The sequence below is a fragment of the Condylura cristata genome, unplaced genomic scaffold (assembly GCF_000260355.1).
Source record: "Condylura cristata isolate star-nosed mole 26May11 unplaced genomic scaffold, ConCri1.0 scaffold00021, whole genome shotgun sequence".
In the NCBI taxonomy this organism is placed as follows: Eukaryota; Metazoa; Chordata; class Mammalia; order Eulipotyphla; family Talpidae; genus Condylura; species Condylura cristata.
In genome coordinates, this window is record NW_004567122.1 from 29133819 (window position 1) to 29158353 (window position 24535).

The following is a 24535-nucleotide window of genomic DNA, read 5'->3' on the forward strand; positions in this document are numbered from 1 at the left end:
CCACAGTTTCCCAATATAACTACTAATGTAAAATGGATGTCAGGCTGAACTTACCTTACACCATCCACAGCTGATCCTCTTCCAGTACTCCTTGGCTTAATAGCATTGCTGTGTTGTCATTAGTTCTTGAGACTTCCAATCAAACTTAACAAGATTTGCTTCTTGTCCTAAATGATTTCTTCAATTTTCGACTGGTTTCTGGCCTAATCCATCTTTGTCCCTTCCACTATCCTTCACAGGAGGGCTAGAATGATTTTTAAAGATGCAAATTAAGCCTGATTCAGCACACACTAAAATGGGACTGCTCTTAATCAGGACTTACATTAAATAATTCACGCAAGCTTCACTCGGGTGACTGTTAGTCTGGCCCTCTGCATTTGTCTACCTCAGTGTTCTCGCATGTGCTAGTTCTAATGCTTTTCTGGAATCTGTATCGGCCTCAAGAACGTTTTACATACAAATTCACCAAACGGAGGTCTTTCTCGATGGCGAGCTCACTGCCACCTCAAAGACCTTCCACGGAATTTCAGAAACCAACCGAAGTGGTATCTCATTCCCCTTTCCTAGCGCTTCTGACCACTCCCCGCCAAATAATCAGAAAACACCTAGAAAGGAGAGTTACCCGGTCACAGCTAGGGATGCTGCCGCCCAGTTTCTAATACATTACCCGACTCAAACTTGGGGCCGTGCAATTTAGAGGGTGGCTAACGCGTTTCTGTGGAGCGGGACTCGAACTCTTAAGAGTGGCTGTCTCTCCATTTCCCGCCACCAGCGGGCTCCAGGCTGACAGAACAACGACCGCCGCCTAGGGCGCGAGCGTCGTGCGCGCGCTGGGGAGTGGGAGGGGCCTGGCTCGCTCAGAAACGGGGCCCGAGGGGGGGTGGGGGCGAGTTCTCTCGCGAGAGTGGGTTTGTTCTTGGGCTGCCGCCACCGCTGCCACCTCTTAACAGCGCCGTTGCTGCGGAGGATTGTGGGAGCCTCCGCGTCCCGCTCGGTAGGAGAGAGGTATCTCTCCTTTCCCCTCTCCCTTTCCTTAAGGTAGGCGTGAAGCGGGTAAGAGTCGGGGTGGGGTGGCCGGGGCTCTGCGTCCGCCGGGAGGAGGCAGCGACGGCGACAGGGGCCGCGGGGAGCCGGCGGCGCGCCTTGCTCGCTCGCTCCCGCTCGTCTGCTCTGCCTCCCTCCGCGCTGCGTATGTGAGCCGCCTGATCGGCGGCCGCCATGTTAGGAGCGCAGTGGCGGCGCAACCAGCCTCCTCGGGCGGCGGAGGTGAGCGGTTCCTGAGGGAGACAGGCGAGCAGTTAGGGCCCGGGGTGAGGCGGGACAGTCGGGGGGGTGCGGAGGGCAGGCGATCGGCCGAGCTTCCCGCGTCTTGGGCTGGCTGTGGGCGGGGGCGGGACGACGAGCCCGTTACACGCGGACTAGCGCTGAGGAAAGGTGGAGCGCGCGAGGCCTGAGGGACCGACTGTCCACAGGGGACCTGCCGTTTGGGGAGCAGAGTAAAGTTCGCAAAGCCCTCGGATAGTGCCAGTCCTAGATAGGTTTGTTCTGTTCCCCTGTGCGTCTGAAATGTACCCCAAAATGGAGGATTTCTCGGACTCTGAAAAGCTTCACCGTTTGACCAAGGTTTCTTGGTGTCCTGGCCTTCCCCTATCCCCTCGCCCACCGCTCCTTAGCGCCGGGTGAGCTGAGACTCCCCTGACCCCCGCCCACACATGCGCGCGCGATTTTAGCCGGACCTCGAACAATTCCTCCCGCCCCCCCATCGCGTAAAAATGGCCGAAAAATGGAACGTTAACGCTTATTTTTCGTCTTGTGTCGTGGATGAAGCCTTCTGCCATACGCTGCAAAGCAGGCGATTTGTTCTTGTGTCAAGAGTTAGTTCACTCTCCTTTTCTTTTTATTGAAATGTTACCACTCTAAGTTCCTCTGGAGAGGATCTTGTGGTTGGGACCTTCCGGTTACCAGACAAAGGGTTTGGAGTACCACGGTGTAGTCGCCGCATCGTTGTTCTTTTCATTGCCCGACTATGCCATGTTTCTGTTCTGCCAGGGCTTCTCCCATCGACCGGGAAGCGGTATCGCAGGGTATTTTCTGCCCTCTGCCCTTTCTGTATGGAATATTCCGATTGGATCGGTTACAGTTTTCCAGCTAGATATTTCTAGAACGGTTATGGCGAATCTGAAATTTCTAGTCTTTAACGCGCGCTAGATTGAGAGTCGTTGAGCTCACAGGTCGCAGTCACGGGATTTTATATCAATAACTGAGTTTTACGTGTTAAATAGTGGTTTAAGATTCAATAGTCTGTAAAAACAGTTTTCTCCCAGGAAAACATTTAAGTATATAACAGCAAATTCTGTTTTTGGCCTTTTTCATAGAAGTTCAAAATAAAATTTGCCTTTAAAACCTCAGTGGCTCAGTCATTTACCCAGTATGTTGGCATAATTTTCAACACTATTTTTAGAAATCAAAACGGGTAAGGTGGTGTGGCAAAAACCCTGTGTATTCTCCATTTGAGTAGAATGTTTCAGCAAACTTGACATTAAACACAATTGAAGTACTACATGAAGATGCTCCTGGTTGGTTATGTAATATTTGGAAGAGAGCTCACAAGCCTGAAGATGTTTGTATCGAAGTGCTTAAAATTTGTTTCTTCCTTTGCAGTTAACATTATATGCTTGTAATTTCAGTGTATGTTTATCCAGAAGGGAAGTTTTTGCTTTATCATCTTCATATGTGTCCCTTTAGGCTATGTGTTCATTGCCTTGCTTTTCCATGGCATTTTGGACTACTTTGTAATAATTGAGCTAGCTGCTCTTCTGAAAGAGTATATTGAAGGAATTTTTCCTACATACAAATTTTATTAATCTCTATAAGAAAGTATAAATCATCAATATTAAAAGTCTGATAACAAATTTTAACATTTGGAATGTGAGGGAAATGCCTTGCATAATTTTAGAAATAAAATGTAGTTCAGATTCTTACTGTGAGAGGAGAGAAAATTAAAGCCCAAGGGGATGGTTGTCTTATAGTTAATCTGGCAGTGCTGCTAGTGTGTTCCAGAAGGTTTGCATTTTGATTGGACACTTGATTCAGACTTCATGCTATAATAAATAATAATCCTAAAAGCGAAAGACTTTCACTTAAAAAGCACTTATCCTAAGCTAATATTGTGTCAAAGATTATAATGTATGTAAATTTCAATTACGATTATTCAACATATTAACTTAAAAGATGCAATATTTGAGGATCTAATTATAGTGTGACCATCGAATAAACCTCTATTAAGACAGTGCTTTAGGAGGAGAGAGATGTTGGGAATGGAAATAAAAGTATTATTTGGAAAAGAAATAAAACAAAACTTGCTGATACCAAATTTGACGTTTTTATTTTTAAAGGAATATGTCTAAAAGCTTAAAAATAGATACACACAGGAAAATGTTGCCATTATGGGTGATTGTGGGTCTTCACCTTAGTTTTTCTGAAATTCCCATAAGAACATGTGTTCACTTTTGTAATGAAAGGGGAGAAGTGAAACTTTTGAGGGGGGGGAGTCCATGCTGAACTGCTTAAGAGACCAGAATCTGTGTTTTGTTTTTTAGGCTCCTGTGTATTTTTTAGGGGAATTGAGATAGATGTGGGCCAGCTTATTGTAGTGCATAGCATTCAGAAGGGACAAAAAGTAGTGCTTGTGTAGACAAACATACATAGGGCTCTATAGACATTGTTATGTGAAATAGCTACATTGTCATTTAGACTAGTGTTAATTAGTTTACAATATGAGCGGTCATTAAGAGTGATCACAATTGAAGAATTTGGGGTTATGTTTGTTTTTTTGGATATTGAGACCATTTTTAGCTAAAAGTATTTTGTTTATATCTCTTTTACTTAGAATTGCATTAAAACTGTCCCCACTTAGGACAGCACATTCTAGTTTGTGGGAAGGGAGGGATATTGGAAGGGCAAGTAGGACAGTTTTATAATTTTGATTATGCATCCTTACTCCAAGGGTAATACTGTAGTATTTAAGTAAAGTAACATTTTTTTTAAAGATTTATTTATGCGTACAGAACTGGGGTGCAGAGGTGGTGAGAGGATTCACCAGAGACAGAGTGGGGAGCAGAACAGGCAGACTGTCTAAGTACACTGCTGAGGAGCAGAGCGGGCGGGTCAGGAGAGGTCTACCGCCTCGTGTAGTCACCTCTGGGGCAGGCAGGAATCGAACTCATGCGGAAGTGGCTTTAGCTTCTTAGTGCTGTGCTTCAACCCGGGCCACCAGGGAGGGCCATAAAGTAACATTTTTAATCAGAGCTAGTACTATACAGGAAAGGCAGTATAGTGTAGATTGTATTTTTATACTACCTAGTTGGAATTTCTTATTGGACCATTAGGATCAAAGAGTCTGAAATTCTTTGAATTATAAAATTTTGTATATAGAAGAGTTTAATAGATGGTTTGGTAGGTAACAGAGAGAAAAACCAACTTAAGAGAAATTTTTAAAAGATTTTAAGATTTCAGTACTTTTTAACTTTTGACTTACTGCTGGTCTTTTTTCATAAGTTTAAACATAAACTCACAAAGTGTATGTGTTTGCTGCCTTTCCTGATCAGAATATAATGATTACTGTGGCAGGTCTGAGTAGATGGAGTGCTCTGATGTGATGCAGATTCATTATAATTTTCCAATTGTAGATCAAGCTCTGTTTTCCTATATAAGTAAGCTCAGATCTCTTTGAAATTAAACAATTTATCTGTATGAATTAACAATGAAAGCTTAGGTAAAACTTTGATTTAAAATGCTTCTAGTTTCAAATACTTAAAGTTTAAAAAGATTATTACAAAGTTTTACACTTATTTAATATAAAGTAACTTGGTTTTTCCTCAAAGTATTTTAAGTGGTGATTTCTGACATCCTCCTTAATCATAAGTTCCAAATGCCTGTGGTCATTAGTGCAAGTCTTACGGCAGAAATGGGTTAGTAGAAAAAGAGGGTACTAGTGATGGGGTGGTAGTTCTTCCTGCGATTTCTGTTGGATACCCTGTGGGATAAGAGCAAAGTGAAAAAATTAAAATGACTGATAGGTGTTAATATGTGGGCAGACAGTAAACAAAATGCAGTAACTATGGCAGGTAATCAATTGATATTAGGCTCTAAATAGGATCTTTGATTTGCTGATAAAGATAACATCTGTGGTGATCTGTATGGCTACTTTTTCGCTTTTGTGGGGATTAATAGGCTATTCATTGCTCCCTTTTTTTTTTTTTTAAGATATATTTATGCATACAGAACTGGGGTACAGACCAGAGATGCAGGGGAGGTGAGAGGATGCACAAGAGACAAAGAGTGAAGGCTCCCAGAACAGACTGATCGATGAAGTACATTGCTGAGGGGAGAGGCAGGCTAGACAGGAGAGTTCTGCTGCACCACCATACGGGTCACCTCCCTGGCTGGGGATTGAACTTGTGCTAAAGTGGCTGCAGCTTGGGGCTACCTTCAATCAAGTGTTGTACTTTAATCTGTTGCACCACCAGGGAGGGCCCTATATCTCCCTTTTCTATACTCACTATATAATAGGAGAATCTATGCCATCTGTGAAAATTTAAAATCAAGTGTTTTGAGTGCCTGCCTCCTGCAGTAATTAGGAAGAGTGACATCAAGGGAATATATATATTTGCACTTCAAATATTCTTGCTGTGAGATGTGAAACCAGACAATTTTAATGCTTGCGTGTCCTTGTGTGAGACATGGTTTTCTGGAAAAGCACCAAAGAGGAGGGAATTTTACACTTACCAGGAGATATTTAAAAAGTAATTATAACAACAGTCTTAGTAATGTCAAGAAATTAAGATCACCCTAAATGTTCAGGTGTAGAATAAATGTGTGTCATTATGGTCCCAAAGTGCACTGAAAGTATAGGTTTAGCGCATGTTTTTAAAAGCACAAATAATACACCTTAATTCAATTTGTATGAAATTGAGAAATGTAAAATAAATACATTTTTAAGGCCATATTAAGTGGCAAGTCCTAACTAGAGAGAGTTAAGGAGGGAGGGGGATCACTGGAAATTGGCGGCTGGGAGGCATCTAAGGTCTCTGTTTCTATGCAAACGTGGTTATTTGCATAAACTGTCTTGTATAAGGGTTGATGTAAATGTGGGAGTCTTGGTCCCTAAGAATTACTGGTGTTACAGTAAGTCAATTATTTTGCTAATGATTGTATTTGCTCAAGTACTGAGCTTCTCTACCTTTTTCAAAAGGCCCATGGAAAATAGGGTTAGAGAAGTAGGATGCAGTATGAAAGGCTTAGGAAACCATATTTGGGGACTTCATGTATTAAATAGTAGGGAGTAGGATATTTTTAAGCTGCAGTATATAGCATTGTGAGCAATATAATAGGTTACTTACATCCATGTGGCCATGGATGCAAGGAGGCCAGCTGAAAGGCAGGAGGAAAGAAGGTAATTTAAAGATAGGTTGGAAATAGAGAATGAACAAGGAAGAGATTTAGTTTAATTTGCCCACTGTCATTAGAATTAACTTCTGTGTGGTCTTATTTGTCTAGACTACTATCTAAATGTGGTCTTTTAAACCTGACTTCTGGTTCAGTAACAAAGTCCAAATTTAAATTCCAGTTTTGAATAAATGGTACATTAAAGGCGATTTATTAAATAGGGAGTACAGCACACATGGAAAGCTTAAACTATTTTTATATCTAGGTCAGTTTTTTTTTGTGTTGATGCACATAAACATTTAGGGTCAGTTTTTTTAACTCATTTTTTCTCATTGGTTGTAAGGATAACAGTAATCAACAAAAGATGCACTACTTTAAGTGTTTTATTTTAACTGACTTACTAAATCTTTATTGCTTTATGAAAGTTACTTTCTTTTTTTTTAAAGATTTTATTTATTTATTTATTCATACAGAACTGGGGTACAGGCCAGAGATGCAGAGGGTGAGAGGGTTCACCAGAGACAGAGTAGGGAGCAGAACAGGCAGATCGAAGAAGTACACTGCTGAGGGGAGCAGCAGGTGGGCAGGAGAGGTCTGCGGGGCCATGTGGTCGCCTCCGGGGCAGGTGGGGATCGAACTCATGCGGAAGTGGCTTTAGCTTCTTAGTGTTGTGCTTTAATCTGCTGCACCACCAGGGAGGTGAAAGTTACTTTTTATTCCTATTCCTATATGAAAAACAACCAGTTAATTTGCTCATGGTCACACAGCTGTTCTGTAGTAGAATCAGAAGGAATTTTAATTGAAGGCATTTGTGCTCCCAGAACATTAGTATATAACAAACTAAAGAGTTAATAGGTGTTCAAATATTATGAAGCCATGAAAGGAGAACATAAAATGAGTAGAGAGAAATCATAAGGGTGCAGAATGATTTCTAGAAAATCACTGATTCTGCTTTTAAGATGGGAATAATCAAAAGTATGTGTCATAGATGAATTCCAGAGTCAGATTTGTCAGGTAAATGAAGTGACTTTTTTGAGTTTATTTAATGAGTTTCTGTATTGCTTTAATTTGAATTTTGTTAATGTCAAAAAGTCACTGGGAAAAAAATTAAATCTAGGAAGAAGAAAACATTCAAAGTTTGAATGGGAATGAATCCCTTCTGATTTTCTGTTTAAGCCTTTAGAGGATTCTGCAACACTGTTATCATTAGCCTAAGTATCAAAATGCGGGTCAGAAGTCTGTGTATATGAAAAAGGGAATAATCTCAAAGCACATTAAAAATTTTTTTTTATTTTTCAGCTTTCTGTTGTGTGGTGAGATTATATACTGACTTACTTAAGCTGAAGTTAATAGAGCTGGGACTTTGTTTCCTAAGGGGTTTACTATTTAAATTAATTAGAGGTTTTTTATTTTTTTAAGTTTCTCTGTCATTTAAAGATATGCCATTAAAAAAACAGATTAAGGTTTTAAAAGTGGATCAAATGCCATATAAAAGATTGAATAGTACCTCGGATCATTAAAAACAAATCCTTAAATAAGTTTCAAAATAACATTAAGATGTAATATTAAAATGAAAGTTTGCTAACACTTTAAAATGGGGACTCTTGATGCATTGTTTATAAACATAAACTTAAGTGAGAAGTTTAAATGAGTAAATCACCTACCTCTAATGAGTCAGGTGCTTGGTTTGGAAGTTCTCACCACAAAAATGAATGCATTTGCATTATTGGTGGCAAAAAATAAGTTGCTGCCTTTCCCAAAGATGCTTTCTTGAAATTACTAAAGAACACTCTCTGCCACATACCAGTGACATGGTTAGGACATCTTTATGTTTTGACATTGTTGGCTACTACTATACACATATTTGGCATATTTTCAATTTGTAATTTAAGTCACATGGTTGCTTGACCTTTATAGAAAATTTGGGAATATCTGGAAATTTCCAGTTTCATGCTTATTTAATTTGGGAGGGGAAATTGAGTAAAAGTTATAGTTGTAGACTTAAGTTTTTGAGATTAAAGGATTAAAATGTGAATATTTTTATAGGCTTTTGTAGTTACCATTTTAAAGCTGATTGTTTTAAAAGTGATTATTACACAAATTCAGAACATAGCTAAAGATATGCTTGTGGTAGGAGATACCTTTAAAACGGCATCTTTTAAACTGAACTTAAAAACTAAAGTTCCCTCCATGCACACAGCATCATTTAAAGAACTGATGTTTACTTATGCTTAATTTAGTGGTCCTCCTAAATAAATGAATAAAGGAGTGGAGGGAATAATCTTTATTTTAACTAAGGCAGTCGAGATACAGAACAGCCATTGATCTGCCACCTCTGTGAACTTTTTGATTGTGTTAAATTTTTAATAGTTTTCTGAAATAGTTTAGTATTTCTGAATTGGTGAACATAAACCCACTAAAAGAGTATCAGGTGGCTATCCGTGCAATGCAGGGGTTGAGTATTAGTAACTGAAAGTTGATGTTATATACAGGAAATAATTGTTCAACTGTTAAACATGAAGCTAACTAGTAGCATTTGCCAATTGTGTTGTGAGCTAAGTTTAAGTTCTAGATTAATTATTTAAAGCTGTCTGTAAAAACCAGTTTTACACCTGCTCATTAAGGATTTGAATGTCAAGTTGTAAATGGCATGTGAGTTGTAATTATAATTTCCCTTTTTTATAATGTTTCCTTACTTAAGGTGGAGGGTATTATTTCAAGGTACTGCATTTGATAGGCAAAATGAATTTTGACATTGCCTCTAAATTAGTTATTTCAAAGGAACTGTTTTCCAACTATTAACATCTAGTATAATTTACTATGAAAATGCAATTTCATAATTATGGAAAAACATACTGTTAAAGAAACTGCTTTTTTCATTGTAATCAATTAAATGATTATTTGACTTCAGTCTCGCATAAATGAATCCTTTAAAGTGGCTTGTTTTGTGTTTACCATTGAGCAAAGGGAGATACTAAGGAAATTGTTTCCATAAATGCTTCTTCAACAGGGTTGTCAAGTCTGGTTTTTCTTTGTCCTAATAAAAAAAATATTTTTTTAAGTTCTGTTTCAATAAAAACTGGTTTAAGTTGTGTTCTGTAATGTCCTTGTGTGGAACTGATTTTAAGTGGAAACTCAGAAGTACTGAGACAATTATGAAATTATAAATTGTCATGAGGTTTACATTGTCTTACCATTTTCTGACATTCTTTTTCTGTTTTGTCTTAAGGTTATCTTTTACCTTTATTGCTCTTAACCTTTCCTTTTTGCAGATCCATCATTATCATATACACTCCAAAGAAAAGTAATGGAGATGGCTGTAATCCAAGAATTATTATTCCCTTAAAATGTTATCATTTAAGAAATTTAACTCATGATCAAATTAACTAATTTCCCTGAGAGGGAGAAAAAGATTCTTTTAAAAGTCTGGCCTTAACATACACAAAGCTTTGGCTGTATCTTGAAGGGCAAAGCTGCAGTTAAAAACCTGACACTTTGAAAAACCCTCTAAAGGTTTTTTTTTGTGTGTGTGTTTTGTTGTTGTTGTTTTAATGAAGTACACCTGGAATTTTAGAGGGTTCTGCCATTGTTGATACTGTATTTCAGCTGCCATTCTGTATGACATTTATAAGACATTAAAGAAACCTTCATCCAAAAAAGTCCACTGAACTCTTGTCTTTATTACTGTTCTTAAAGCCTAAGTATACGTAGTGGATCTCATCTAGAACTAGTTTCTTTGGTGTCTGTTCTCAAATTCATCTTTCTTGGTGTGCAAAAAACATCCTCTGTAATTCAAGTCACCTCTAAGAACATTTTTTGTGTCTTTTTAACTTTGTTACATCTCTCTGTAATAGCTAAGTCTTGCTTGTAGCTTTAAAGAAAGTAATTCTTCTACCACTGTATTCATCCAGTGTTTCCTTGCTTTAATTTATCGTTGATGGAATTGCTTCCATAATTTGGATATTACCTGGTTTGAACTATAATAAAGTCTAATATATTGAACTACCAGTGCTAGGAGTATGGGTAATCAAATGTACAAAACTTAACTGAACAATACTGCCTAACAATTCTGTAGCAAACAATTGAGTTAATCTCTGTATATAGGTGTGATTATAAAATTGTTTCATCAAGCACGTTTGTTATGTACATCATTTAGTAGTTTATGAGGATCATGCAAATTCTTACATAACAAAATAATATCTGAAGTAAAATGATTTAATTCAGAGAATGAGTTCATCCAGAAACACATCTTGGGGGATTGTATTCAGAATATAATTTTTCCGGGTGATTGGACTGTTCTTCAGAAAAAAATTATGGAAATCTATGTAAGCAAGGGCCTTGTTTTCTTTTTTTGAAAAACCTGTTTTGAACTCTATTCATGTGGTAGCCCAGAGTGAGTGAGAGCATTGATGGATGGTAACTTGGGAGAGTTCACATCTTTAAATCCCCTTCTGGTACCTGGGTATTTTCTTGGGATTCTCCTGGTTCTGTAGTGACCGTATTTAGTTTTCCTTCCCTTACAAGACTAGAAATGAAACAAGCACTGCCTGATTTGGGTGGAAAGTAAGAAGGCAGTTAGTTATATGACTTAAATTTGTGCAGAAATCCTTAAGCTGCAGGAAGTCACTTATTTTTCTTCACATCTATCTTTACCTCAAATTGATTTTGCTGCATAAAGGTCTCAACTATTGTGTTTGGTCTTAGATCTTATACTAGGTACTTGACACTTAACCTTCATTTACTTGTGGTTTTACTTGGTTCTTTCTGATAGTGGTAATTAGGTCTCATTTTCTAAAGCAGAATACAACTGATTCATCTTTGACTTGCTGAACTTGGTTTTTGTTTATTTTTAGTCTTCTAGAACTTAAGCATCATACTATAGGGTGTATTTTTATTCTTCTAAAAGAAAGAGACCCATCTATATTTTTACTGAAATTTTGATTTACTCAAACATCTAATCCATCAATTGAAATGTTTTTAAATTCAGTAATAAATTCCCTTTAATAGTTAAAATTTAACATGAAAGACTGCTTTTTAAATATATGCAGGCTCTGCATACATCTGGAATCTGTTTGCTATGTAATAAATTCCTTGTAAGTTTGAGATCTTAAATGTTTTTTTTTTAAATCAACAATGATGCGTAAGTTTTTTTTTTTCTAAAAAAAAACGGCATCTACTTAAAGGGATTTATGACTAAAATTGCTTATTTTTCTACAGAGTTGTCTGCTGGTTCTCAGCTTGAAGAAGATTCTACAGTCCTTATTGATCCTTTTTCTTGGCGTTACCATTTTTTGAAGCAAAGTTAACTAGTTTTCTAGTTTGAGCTTTCTTTTTGGCCATCTTTTAAAAAAAAATTTTTTTTTAATCTATAAACTAGACAAGCTAGTTCTACAATGTCCAAGTCATTCCAGCAGTCATCTCTCGGTAGGGACTCACAGGGTCATGGGCGTGACCTGTCTGCAGCAGGAATAGGCCTTCTTGCTGCTGCTACCCAGTCTTTAAGTATGCCAGCATCTCTTGGAAGGATGAACCAGGGTACTGCACGCCTTGCTAGTTTAATGAATCTTGGAATGAGTTCTTCATTGAATCAACAAGGAGCTCATAGTGCGCTGTCTTCTGCTAGTACTTCTTCCCATAATTTGCAGTCTATATTTAACATTGGAAGTAGAGGTCCACTCCCTTTGTCTTCTCAACACCGTGGAGATGCAGACCAGGCCAGTAACATTTTGGCCAGCTTTGGTCTGTCTGCTAGAGACTTAGATGAACTGAGTCGTTATCCAGAGGACAAGATTACTCCTGAGAATTTGCCCCAAATCCTTCTACAGCTTAAAAGGAGGAGAACTGAAGAAGGCCCTACATTGAGTTATGGTAGAGATGGCAGATCTGCTACACGGGAGCCACCATACAGAGTACCTAGGGATGATTGGGAAGAAAAAAGGCACTTTAGAAGAGATAGTTTTGATGATCGTGGTCCTAGTCTCAACCCAGTGCTTGATTATGACCATGGAAGTCGTTCTCAAGAATCTGGTTATTATGACAGAATGGATTATGAAGATGACAGATTAAGAGATGGAGAAAGGTGTAGGGATGATTCTTTTTTTGGTGAGACTTCGCATAACTATCATAAATTTGACAGTGAGTATGAGAGAATGGGACGTGGTCCTGGCCCCTTACAAGAGAGATCTCTCTTTGAGAAAAAGAGGGGCGCTCCTCCAAGTAGCAATATTGAAGACTTCCATGGACTCTTACCGAAGGGTTACCCCCATCTGTGCTCTATATGTGATTTGCCAGTTCATTCTAATAAGGTGAGTTAATGCAACAGATATACTTCTAATTTCTTTTACATTGTAGTGCCTATTCTGTATTTACCTATATCTTTTACTCTAATTCTATAGTCTGTTGACACTGAGTTGATCAAGAATTTTTATACTTTTGAGAACACTTATTTATTTGGAAGGTAATTGTTTTTGGGCATTTTAAACCAGGGCTTTACATTAATACAATCTGCCTAGATTACTTCTGGCCACAAAGTTGTCATCCACTGGGATTATCTTGTTGGTTTTTGGCATCAATATGTTCTTCTTAATTATATATTTAAGCAGGTTTTTGTCTGCTTTGTTGAATTGTTTTAAGTATTTTTTTGCAGTCAATGTGCTCTGCCATTCAGGATGCTAGATTTCAGCTTTCCATCTGTCTTGATTGCTGATTTGTATGTAGTAAAGTATTCTTGAACAATTCTCTTTTTTTTTCCTTATCTGTGGCTACAGGGAAAGAGTTAATGTAGAGCCCTGGTGTTTGTTTCAGTGTGTTTCATATTTTAGATTAGTTCATTCTTCCTTTTTTAATTTCCCTCTAACAAACTCTCATACTATGACTGAAATTTTTCATCATTTTTTTTCTCCTTTTCCACAACTTTCTTAAACATACTTCAAAACTCACTTTTTATTATCCCATATTGCATCTATCCCTTTAGAGACTTGGAAAAATCAACTGCAGTATCCTGCTCTGTGTTCCTCATAAGCATATTCTTTTTTCTGATTTAGGCTTAGACTTCTGGTATAGTCATTTGAGGGGAAAAAATCTAATTCTTTGCTTTAATTTATCACATCTGGCGAAATGGGAACTTTTTCAAAATGCCCTTTTAAATATGATGTCCTTGCTCTTTCAGTATTTTCAAAATAACTCATTCTCACTGATTTTCCCCCACCCTCACCCCACCCCAGTACATAGTGCTATTGACTTAAGGTCAACAGTATAGCACTCCACTAGCTTGATATATGGAATATCATAGTCCATTTTTCCTGATGTATTGTATTGTATTCTTAACTTAAAACATGTTGCTACCATGAACTGACTTGATGGTTACAATTAATAGGTTTTTTTCTTTACAGTACCATCTGGAAGGGTCATTTTCTTTTCATACTTATTCCTTTTAAATACAATTTTTAGTGCGTGTTGATAATTGATTTTTTAAGTAAATCAGATTTTTTAAAATGTCCTATTTAAAAGTATTACCAATCATTTCCTTTTCTGTATTTTAAGCTTAGTATTTTTGTCTCGGTTAAAGATTGCTCGAGTTCACAGAGTACTTTGAAAAGTAACTTTTAATGATATTCCTTTGCTAAATATGTACCTATTTATATAATATTTTAAATTAATAAATAGCCTAAGTACACCATAATTTAATCTTTAACCCATATCCAGAATAAATAAGCATCAAATGCTAAATTTAAGTCCATAAATTAACATTTATGAACTATAACCCCAAACTTCCAAAAGTTAGGAAGCTTTAATTAGTAGGTGGTTTGGTTTGGGTGTTATCTTTATTCGTTTTGTTGCCTATACTAAGTTCTATCATGGAATCTAGATTTTTTTTCTTCTTTCAGCTTTTAACTTCAAGGCCTAAACTTCAAGTTTTACGTCTGGCCCAAGCTGAATTAACTAAATATGTCATTAAACTTGGGTGGCTCACTGTTTTCTGTTGGCTCACTTTTTTCTGTTAACTTCTTGTATATTTGCAAAAATAACAAGGTGACCAATGTTTTCAGATTTGATCTCTCAAATTATAAGATAATAACTGACTCAAATGAAAGTGATTCTAAGGGACTTTAAATCTTTGCTACCGGAGTCATCATAAATCAAAAACGTTAACAATTTTCTTATCCAGACTTTTGAGCAAATAATTTAATCTATGCTACATACATATTTCAGAAAACTAGTTAAGAAAGAAAAAGAAAACCATGAAAGGACTTCAGTTAAAAAAGTTTGATTTTATATGTGATTCTTTTCTCATCAAATTTTGCTACTTTCTAGTTTCTGAACAGCCATATTAAAGTAACGTGATCTAGAATAACAAAGGAACAATTTAATGATACTTGCTGAGACTTTGAATTCAAGAGTAAGATTGATTATCCTAATGCAAGAGGTACTTTTAATCTGTAAAAATGGTTAGACTAGCAAATTTTGATATCTTGATACAGTATTGGGAAGACTTAAAAATTATTTTAGAGCCCCTTTGACTTAACTGTGTTTGTAGAATGAACCAATTTTAAGAAGTTGAACTACCTGGATTCTAAATGTATTCAAGCTTCCTTAATATAGCTGATACTCAGGTTATCTGCATTATTGGGGGGGTGGGGAACAGTCACTTAGAAGTGATCCTTTCTCATTTTATAACTGAACAATGGCTTGAGAAATTTCCTGTGGTGAAAGTAGATAATGAAAAAATTTTAAACATTTCATCCTGCTCTCTGGTATTGCTGCATAACTTGGAAAATCTGTTCATTTCACTTAATGATGACATTAATTAGCTTATATGATCAGGACTTCTTCTTACCATAGACTTTTAGGAGAAAAAACATCTAATTTGTTGTCATTATTTTTGATATTTTAAGTGACTTTCAGTGATACTGTTGCTTTTATTTCTTTCTAGGTCATTTTAGACCTTCAAGTTGCTTTCCTACACAACCTCAAACTTCCCATATATTCTTTCACTTAAAGCAAATGACCCACTACAGCCCTTTCACTGTCTTGTCACTTGAGTTCATATTTTTCTTTTTACTATTTTTCTAGAAGCCCTTAAGTTATTCTTTATTCTGCCATTCCAGAATGTCTCTCCAAATTATCCTTTCTTTACAGCTTAGTTTTCTCAAAGACATCAATTTGAATGTATTTTTTCTTTAGAACTTCTGAATTCAAAAAGTGAATCCTTACTCTTTGTTAATCTGATGTGAGCATTATCTGAATGTATAGAATCCAAGGACACAGGTTTTTTTTTTTTTTTTTAAACCCTAAAATATATAAAAAATAAGAACTGGTAGTACAGATTAGTAATGGGTGCGTTTTGGGAGGTACTTAACTGATTCTTTGATCTTGGTCTGCTTTGTACTTTGAAAGACCACACTTTTACCATAAATTACAACCTTTAAAAAGCATGGGGGGTTGGATATAAATAAATTTGCTTCGCCTAAATAACCCTTTTCCATCTACTACAAATTAGAAGCATGCCTAATAGGGTGGCTTTTGTTCCTCTCCCAACAAACAGACTACTTCTCAAGTTTGTTTTAAATAGAATCTGAATATTTTTAGTTTAGAAAATTCTAAGTTAAAGTACTTGTTTACTCTCTCTGTGAACTTTAGCTATGGCACTTTTTGCTTGCAGCCATTTAAAAAGTGGCCTCCAACAAGTTGATGGTCTATTGCTTTAGCAAGTACAACTTTTCTGTATTCCAAATATCTGATTGTAGAGTCAGCTGAAGAGATTGCTTCAAGTTCCTTATCTGTTAGCCATTATCTTAAAAAAGAATCTAATTTTGAGAGATAATGCCCCAGGTTCTGAGGGTTACAATTCAGTTTGGATGTGTTCCATCTTAGTTATTTCATGGAATTTTAGTTAATTGTTAGGGCATAGAAATATATGTAAACTATTGAAATATAAATGAATTAAAAAATAAGAATCCCATTTATAAAATACCATTTTGAAGATTTTTTTTTAAGTACTGCTTGTAATTTGATCCCTTATTTAGCTCAGCTGAAAATTTCCCCTTTAAAAAATTAGGTCTGGCCATGTTTTACATTCCAAATTGTATTAGATAATATGGATGTTAAAAAGGTGTGCCTCTTTTTTGTGGGAATTTGTGAAAACAATATAGTAAAGCAGGAGTTGTAAAACAAGGTAGCTGTAATAATAGTTTACTTTTGAGCACTTTGTGTGCCTGGGAAATGTTCTGATAAGCAGTTTACCTTAATTTACATACCTTACATATCACAAAACCTAAGAGACTATTGAATTACAATGAATTGTAAATAACTTTGGGACTAGAACCTAGGCAGTCTGGCAGCAGAATATATTTTCTTACATTGCCTAAAATGTTAAGCATTTATATGTGGGTATTTTCCTAAAAGAAGTTTTATTTGCATAATGGGGGGAATTTAATTCCTTCAAATTTAAAAAAGCCACAGAGGAACCAGATATTAATGGAATCTAATGCTTTCCTCCCTAAAATTTAGAAATAGGCATTCCTGAAATTTTCTTCACTTTTGGGGAATATGGGAATTTAGTTTCATGATTATGTGGGGAACATTTTCTAGGAAGACCATTCCTATTGAATCATTTTTGCTTTTTTATGCTGTAGTACACTTGTAAAACAACACCTCACGCTGGATGAATATTACATACTACATTTTAAACTTAATTCACAATTATAGCATTTACTTATCTAAAAGTGTAGTTATAAGTATTGATATTTGAGTGCTGTAAATTATTAATAGCAGTTATGATTATATGACATGAATGAATTTGGTCCACAGCAGAAATTACTATGTCTAGCTAATTTCAAGTTCAGTTATGATTTTTGATCTTTATTAACTCTATCTTTCCCCTATCAGATCTGTTGGTATGTTAACCAAGTTAGCCAGCCAGTTTTTCCAAGAATGTGCATGGCGTATTTGAGGGCAGGATCAAGCTATAAGGATTCAGAGAAATGCTTAAAATAATTCCTGAATGGGCACTTGTAGCTACAGTATATGATGCTGAATATAGATTAACATCCTAGTGTCTAAAGTGTTTAAATGAAAATATTTTAACTATGTTTAATTCTGCCAATTTACTTTGCTGCAGGAGTGGAGTCAACATATCAATGGAGCAAGTCACAGTCGTCGATGCCAGCTTCTTCTTGAAATGTAGGAATTTGAAATACCTTTAAAGAATCCTTATCGTGAATCAGAAGCAGCCACTGATTGGTTTGGGGAGTTTATCATTTGTTTGTAATATCCACAATTATTACTTCATAGTTGGTACTTACCCAGACAGTACTAAGTACAAACAGCATTTTATATCTGACATTTCACCTGGAGCATTATATGCAATGATAATGGTACTTTGATTACCACTGTTACAAATCAAAATAATTCTAATTTGACTTAAAGATTGCCTTTGATACATAGAACAGAGTCATAATAATACTTTCAGTAATATAGTAATAATAGATGCCCCCAAAATACCATAAGGATGGAGTGGAAGAAAGAAGTTGCAAGATGTTAGGGCCCTCCCTGGTGTCGCAGTGGTTTAAGGAACAGTACTGTGAATCCCTTTGCAACCACTGCAGCACAACTTTAATCCCTGGCCAGGCAAGGCAGACTTTGCCTGACCCGACTGCTGCTCCAGTCAGCAATATATTTCAATAGATATTGCCTGTTCTACTTCCCACCCTGTCTCAAGTAATTCTTCTCACCCCCCTCCCACACATCTCTGGCCTGTACCCCAGTTGTATGCATAAATAAACCTTTTTTAAAAGTTACAAGATGTTAAACAACTTGTAAGCATTCCTTCTGGACATATCTGTTGCATTTGAAATACCTCTGCTTCCGAGTTCAAGCTATTAGAATGAAATGGTATTCTAAGAAATCTAAGTAGCCACAATCCCCATTGTTCACTGAAGTGGCTGTTTTCATATATGCTTAGCTCTAATGGTGCTGTCTTTTCTTTCAGAACTCTGTTCTGCTCTTAATTGTAATACTAGAGAAGGAAAATTGGTCAGTAAACAAATAGAAATATCAACATATATTACTTACATTTCAAGTAATACAGAATAAGTTTATTTAGATTAGTTGGAGGTTCTAAAGTTTCTCTTTAGAAAGTTTCTGGAAATATCTGTGACATTTTAAAATTATTTCTAACATTCAGACTTATAACTTTACTAATATGTTTCTTATTTTAAAGGCCAATCAAGGCTGCTTTCTGAAAAGGACAGTTTTATTTTAAAGTTTATTTTCTGATCTTTTTAAAGCTACCCAGAGTGGAATCCTGACAATGATACAGGACACACAATGTAAGTTAAAATTTTTTAGTTATTATTTGTAGTGGAGATCAATATAAGGAACTCAGGTTAAACTTTCAACCTTTCATAAACAAAATTATTTTCTGATTTTCTTAATTGAAATGTAAAATGAGTGAAAGTCACTGGGTAAAAGAATTTTTTATGAACCATATTAATGTAGAAATTTTTATCTTACTGCTATTTTTTATATTTTCTCCTGTAGTTACTTCACACATAAATGCCTTTAAAGAGTAAATTAATCATGGTCATTCAAGGATATTTTAACAATTAATCTTAATTATTTCTGAGGAGCTTCTTTATCATGATTTATGTTTTAAATCTTCACATTACTAGGGGCGATCCATTCATGTTGCAGCAATCTACAAATCCAGCACCAGGAATTCTGGGACCTCCACCTCCCTCATTTCATCTTGGGGGACCAGCAGTTGGACCAAGAGGAAATCTGGGTGATTATAAAATTCATGTTACCTTTCCCTCAGAACTTTTACCATAGAAATTAATCTCGTATTTTCAGACAAAAGAAAGCTCATTGAAAATGTTACTCAAAAGTAATACTGATGAAAAGATATGGTTACTTACATGATATTTGTAATTTTCTTGGATTTGTTAAAAGTCCTGTTTTTCAGTTAAAATAACCTTTTGAAGGTAGTATCTGTTTTCACAAGAGTGAAAAAAAAATGCTTTTCCCCCATAAAGGTGCTGGAAATGGAAACCTGCAAGGACCAAGACATATGCAGAAAGGCAGAGTGGTCAGTAATAACAGCTCTTAATTTTACAGTATTTGCTCTTTGTGGGGATGTTACATGTTTTACTTAAGTCCTTGTTAATTTGATCTTTAGTCTTTGATAAGTTACAATTTAATCTTATATATCCATAGATAGCCTAATCTTTAGTCTTAGCGTTGCTACTCAGTTACATACAGAATATCCAATTTAAAAATCAGTTCTTAATCTGTATCCTAAAACCGTGAGATTTACCCTTATGACTTTTAATTTCCTGTGTAGATTTTTAATTTTGTAGAATACTATGGGTTCTAACTATAAACTATAAAATTTCTAATGCATAATCTTTTCCATACTGCTTTTAAAGAGATGTATTAATTTTTTTTTTTTATTGATTTAATTTTTCCCCACTTAATGGATAGGAAACTAGCCGAGTTGTCCACATTATGGATTTTCAACGAGGGAAAAACTTGAGATATCAGTTATTACAGCTGGTGGAACCATTTGGAGTCATTTCAAATCATTTGATTCTAAATAAAATCAATGAGGTATGAGTTGAAATAATGTATTTCTTAAAAATAATGTATTTTCTAATGACTTTGCATTAGAAAAAAAGAACTCAATGTAATCTTAAATCAATGTGGAATGTAATAGGGAAAAAGTCAATAATAATTGAAGCGGGCCCTCCATGGTGGCATAATGGGTTGGAGCACAGTGCTGTGAAGCTACCCACAGCGGCTTCAGTGTGAATTTGATCCCCCACCAGGGAGGTGACCCACATGGTACAGCAGACCTCTCCTGTCTTGCCTGCTGCTCCCCTCAGCATTGTATTTCATCAATCACCTATTCTGCTCCCTGTTCTGTCACTGGCGAATCCTCTTATCACCCGTGCGCCTCTGGCCTGTACCCCGATTCTGTATGCATAAATAGATAAATCTTTAAAATAATTGAAACATGTCAATAATAGTTTCAGTATTGATAAGTTATGATACCTAAATAGTAAAAATCTCATTATTATACTCCTGTAAGAAAGAACTATAAAGGATAATTTTATTCCAGATTTTTACCAAGAGTGCCAAAATTTTTAAGTCCACTAAGCATAATAAATGATAATCTAGTAGCCTGAAGATAATAAAATATGAGCTGACCTTAAGTAGTGAATTAGTAATGTTGGTCTGCTTTTAGGTTCTTTAATAATAATTAAATATTATTATTTAAGTAAATAATCTATTATTTATACAAATAAATTATAAATACATCTGGAAAGTCATTGAGCATTGTTTTCAAATTTTCTTGTGCAATTTCAGGCATTTATTGAAATGGCAACCACAGAAGATGCTCAGGCTGCAGTGGATTATTATACAACCACACCAGCATTAGTATTTGGCAAGCCAGTGAGAGTTCATTTATCACAGAAATATAAAAGAATAAAGGTGATTTCTTTTTTTTTCATACTTGTATTATGAAACATTTGATGCATCATTTTAATATTTGAAATTATTGGTATGGTAACACATTTAATAATCTCAACTAGTAAGTAGTAATTATAGCATACTTATGAACATTTGACATACCCTCTTCCCACACTGTTTTTATTAAAGAAACCTGAAGGGAAGCCAGACCAAAAGTTCGATCAGAAGCAGGAGCTCGGACGTGTGATACATCTCAGCAATTTACCTCATTCTGGCTATTCTGACAGTGCTGTCCTCAAACTTGCTGAGCCTTATGGAAAAATAAAGAATTATATACTAATGAGGATGAAAAGTCAGGTAATATGCATGTGGAGGTTTTGTGAAACATTGTTTCTCAAAGTGCTGTATCGTTTTACAGAGTTTCTGCTATAGACTTTGCAGCATGTGGATTTTTGCATAGTTCTATGCATAAATTTCAGAATTAGAATTTTGAATCCTAAAATTGCTTAATTTTATACATAATATTCTTCAAAAGAGTGCCATTTTGTAGTCAAACCAATATTGTCTGAAAATGCTTTGCAGTGGGTATTACAGACTTTTCAGACTATGTGATTTTAATGAATAAATTGTTGTAAATATAGTTTTCATTTTAAAATTTCAGAACAAGAAAGCATTTTTTTTTCCTTTAACCTCTTTTTTTATGGTATTTCTGAGTTTAATCTTTCCAGACATTTAAAATTTTTCCTTTTTCACTGTTTGAATTATCTTATATACCTACTTTTTTCAGAATGAGTTATATATGATGGTTTCTTATTTGCTGTTCCTTTGTAAACTTGACAAATTATATTTATGTATTGAATCACTTTTACCACTGTGTGTTAAAGATTAATTTTTCCTATTTGTTTCTCCTCACGTGCAAGTAGACGGAAAACACAATATTGTATATTTTTCTCTGAAAAGTAAGTTCTGTGTTTTCTTTTTAAGGCCTTTATTGAGATGGAAACCAGAGAAGATGCTATGGCAATGGTTGACCACTGTTTGAAAAAGGCCCTTTGGTTTCAGGGAAGATGTGTGAAAGTTGACTTGTCTGAGAAATATAAAAAATTGGTACTCAGGGTATGTAGTGTTTGATTATAAGGCTAATTTTTGTGTATGTCAAGGCATTTTAAAGATTTATTTATTTATGCATATAAGAACTGGGATACATGCCAGAGGTGTGGGGGGTGAGGGTTCACAGAAACACAAGAGTGGGGAGCAGAACAGGTGGATCTACTGAAATACACTGTCGAGGGGAGCAGCCGGTAAGACAGGAGAGGTCTGCTGTGCATGTGGATCAGCTCCATGGCCAGGGATCAAACTTACACTGCAGTGGCTGTGGATAGCTGCATAGTGTTGAAACTGAACCCCTTGCATCACCAGGGAGACCCCTAGCCACAGCATTCTTAAACATTTTTATATGCTAAAATTACTGAGTTTGATTATGGAAATTTCTCTTAAGACAGAAGCAGTTGTTTTTTTTTTTTTGTTTGTTTGTTTGTTTTTTAACCTGGTGTTCCATGAAAAATAACTTTATTGCTTTTATACAAAATTTTATTTAAAACTGAGTTCTACCAAAATGTTTATTTTGGTTGATTATGTAAAGGGTAGTGAGTCATTATTAATTGGATAATTATACATCTGCAAATACATACTTCTAGTACATTTATTTAACTTTGAAATACCTTGTGTTTCAGATTCCCAACAGAGGCATTGACTTACTGAAAAAAGATAAATCTCGGTAATATCATTAATGTGTGTATTCTTACTAGTGTATTAAACTTTTGTTTTCCAGCTTGGGAAAACTGAGGTTTTTATTTTCTATTTCAGAAAAAGATCTTACTCTCCAGATGGCAAAGAATCACCAAGTGATAAGAAATCTAAAACTGATGGTTCCCAGAAGACGGAAAGTACAACTGAAGGTAAAGAACAAGAAGAGAAGTCAGGTGAAGATGGTGAAAAAGATACAAAGGATGACCAGGCAGAACAAGAGCCTAACATGCTTCTTGAATCTGAAGATGAGCTACTTGTAGATGAAGAAGAAGCAGCAGCACTGCTAGAAAGTGGCAGTTCAGTGGGAGATGAGACTGACCTTGCTAATTTAGGTGATGTGGCTTCTGATGGGAAAAAAGATCCTTCTGACAAAGCTGTGAAAAAGGAAACAACTTCTGCAGCTGCCAAGAAAAAGCTTAAAAAGGTAAAGGAACTTCTCTGGATAGATGTCTCAAATTATTTGTCCTAGCAGGGTTAGATTTAAATGAATTAAAGTCAATTAGAAAAATGTCAAGAACAAACCATGACAGAAATTTAAGTTCTGCAATGAATAAAGAGGGCTTTTTTTTTTTTTAGTTGAATAAAAATTTCCCTTCACAAAGGGAACTTTGTAATGTATAGAAATTCTTAAAAGCATATACTTCTTTATTGTAGTAGGTTAATGTGCATATAAGTATTGTTAGGCAGTCTTATGGATAGCTCAGTTTTGGTTTTGTATAAGATAGGGTGAGTCTGCCCTAAGTTAACTGACCCAAGATACTTCAGATACCTTGCCACTCATTGAAAACTTGTTAGCTTTGAAGAGCTTTTCTATTTGAGAATTGTAGTCTTAATCAGATATTTTCATACATTTTTAATGCATTTTTCTTAGAATGTGTAACATATAAGTTAAATTCATTCATGGGGGGAAAATTATCCCTGGGGTAAGGACTTGAGGATCAAAGCATTAAAATGCCTTTGACATCCATATTTTGAAAGCTTGGTCACATAACTTAAGGTTATGTTTCTGGCTTAAGTAGATGACTGTTGCATATGTTTTTCACACAAACTGACATTTATTAAGCATTATATACTATAAATATTTTTAAAGCTTTTCAAGTAGGTAACTTTGACAGCTTTTTTTTTTTTTTTTTTTTTTTTTTTTTTTTTTTTTTGGTAAGTATAATTTCCTTCCTCCCCCGTCCAAAGGTCAGTTTTTCTTAGCTCCTTTACTTGGGCTTTGGATATTGTGGGGCAGCACCCACAGATTTATAACAAGATAGGGAAGTTTGGTTCTTCCAGGTATCTTGAGAATAAATCTAACTACCTTGATATAAACCAAAATCCACACAATAATATAATTTCACATGTAGTTTGGGAAAGCACATCAAAGATACTTGCTTTGGATGTGGCCTTGATGGCTGGGACTTCTACTCATTTCAAATCAAATGACAAATTCTTAATACTTTTTCTTTGGGCATGCATTGGGATACAGTGAATAGATAGCATGTGGCTGTCCATATTTTTTTTACAGGAATATTAGTCTTTTTTCTGGGTGGTTCTGGAAGCAAGCACCTAAAGCAATGTTATCTCCATATCTTGAATGAAAAAGGTGAGGCATGGACAAGTTGAATAAGTTTTCCATGGTCTGAATGGGATTATGCTCAATGAAATAAGCCAGAAAGAAAAAGAAAATTACTGGTTGGTTTCACTTATAGGAGGAATATGGGGGAACCAAATAAAAGGTTAAAAAAAAAAAAGACAAAACAGACATCTATACATCTGAGGCATCTGAGGCAGGAGAAGGTCTGAGAAGGGGTTAAAACAG

At 35.6% G+C, this 24535-nt stretch overlaps 2 protein-coding genes across 7 annotated transcripts in view; one reads left to right on the forward strand and one right to left on the reverse strand.

The window, feature by feature from the left end:
- SIL1 (SIL1 nucleotide exchange factor) overlaps positions 1–186 on the reverse strand; it is a 270953-nt gene extending 270767 nt beyond the window's left edge. Inside the window, exon 1 of the mRNA XM_012727887.1 lies at positions 55–186. The gene's annotated coding sequence lies outside the window, so the exon portion shown is untranslated. The remainder of the gene's footprint in view (positions 1–54) is intronic.
- A 690-nt stretch (positions 187–876) lies between these two features.
- MATR3 (matrin 3) overlaps positions 877–24535 on the forward strand; it is a 28467-nt gene continuing 4808 nt past the window's right edge. Inside the window, exons 1-12 of one of the 6 annotated variants that reach the window (XM_004686784.2) lie at positions 877–1038; positions 11665–12752; positions 17567–17628; positions 18735–18776; positions 19119–19231; positions 19482–19534; positions 19930–20055; positions 20815–20940; positions 21109–21276; positions 21904–22035; positions 22653–22696; positions 22786–23152. In XM_004686784.2, the coding sequence (XP_004686841.1) occupies positions 11841–12752; positions 17567–17628; positions 18735–18776; positions 19119–19231; positions 19482–19534; positions 19930–20055; positions 20815–20940; positions 21109–21276; positions 21904–22035; positions 22653–22696; positions 22786–23152 (2145 nt within the window). In that variant the 5' untranslated portion in view covers positions 877–1038; positions 11665–11840. Of the gene's footprint in view, positions 1267–11664; positions 12753–17566; positions 17629–18734; positions 18777–19118; positions 19232–19481; positions 19535–19929; positions 20056–20814; positions 20941–21108; positions 21277–21903; positions 22036–22652; positions 22697–22785; positions 23153–24535 lie in introns of all 6 variants that reach the window. The other 5 variants (XM_012727891.1, XM_012727888.1, XM_004686783.2 and 2 more) reach the window with 5 other exon arrangements.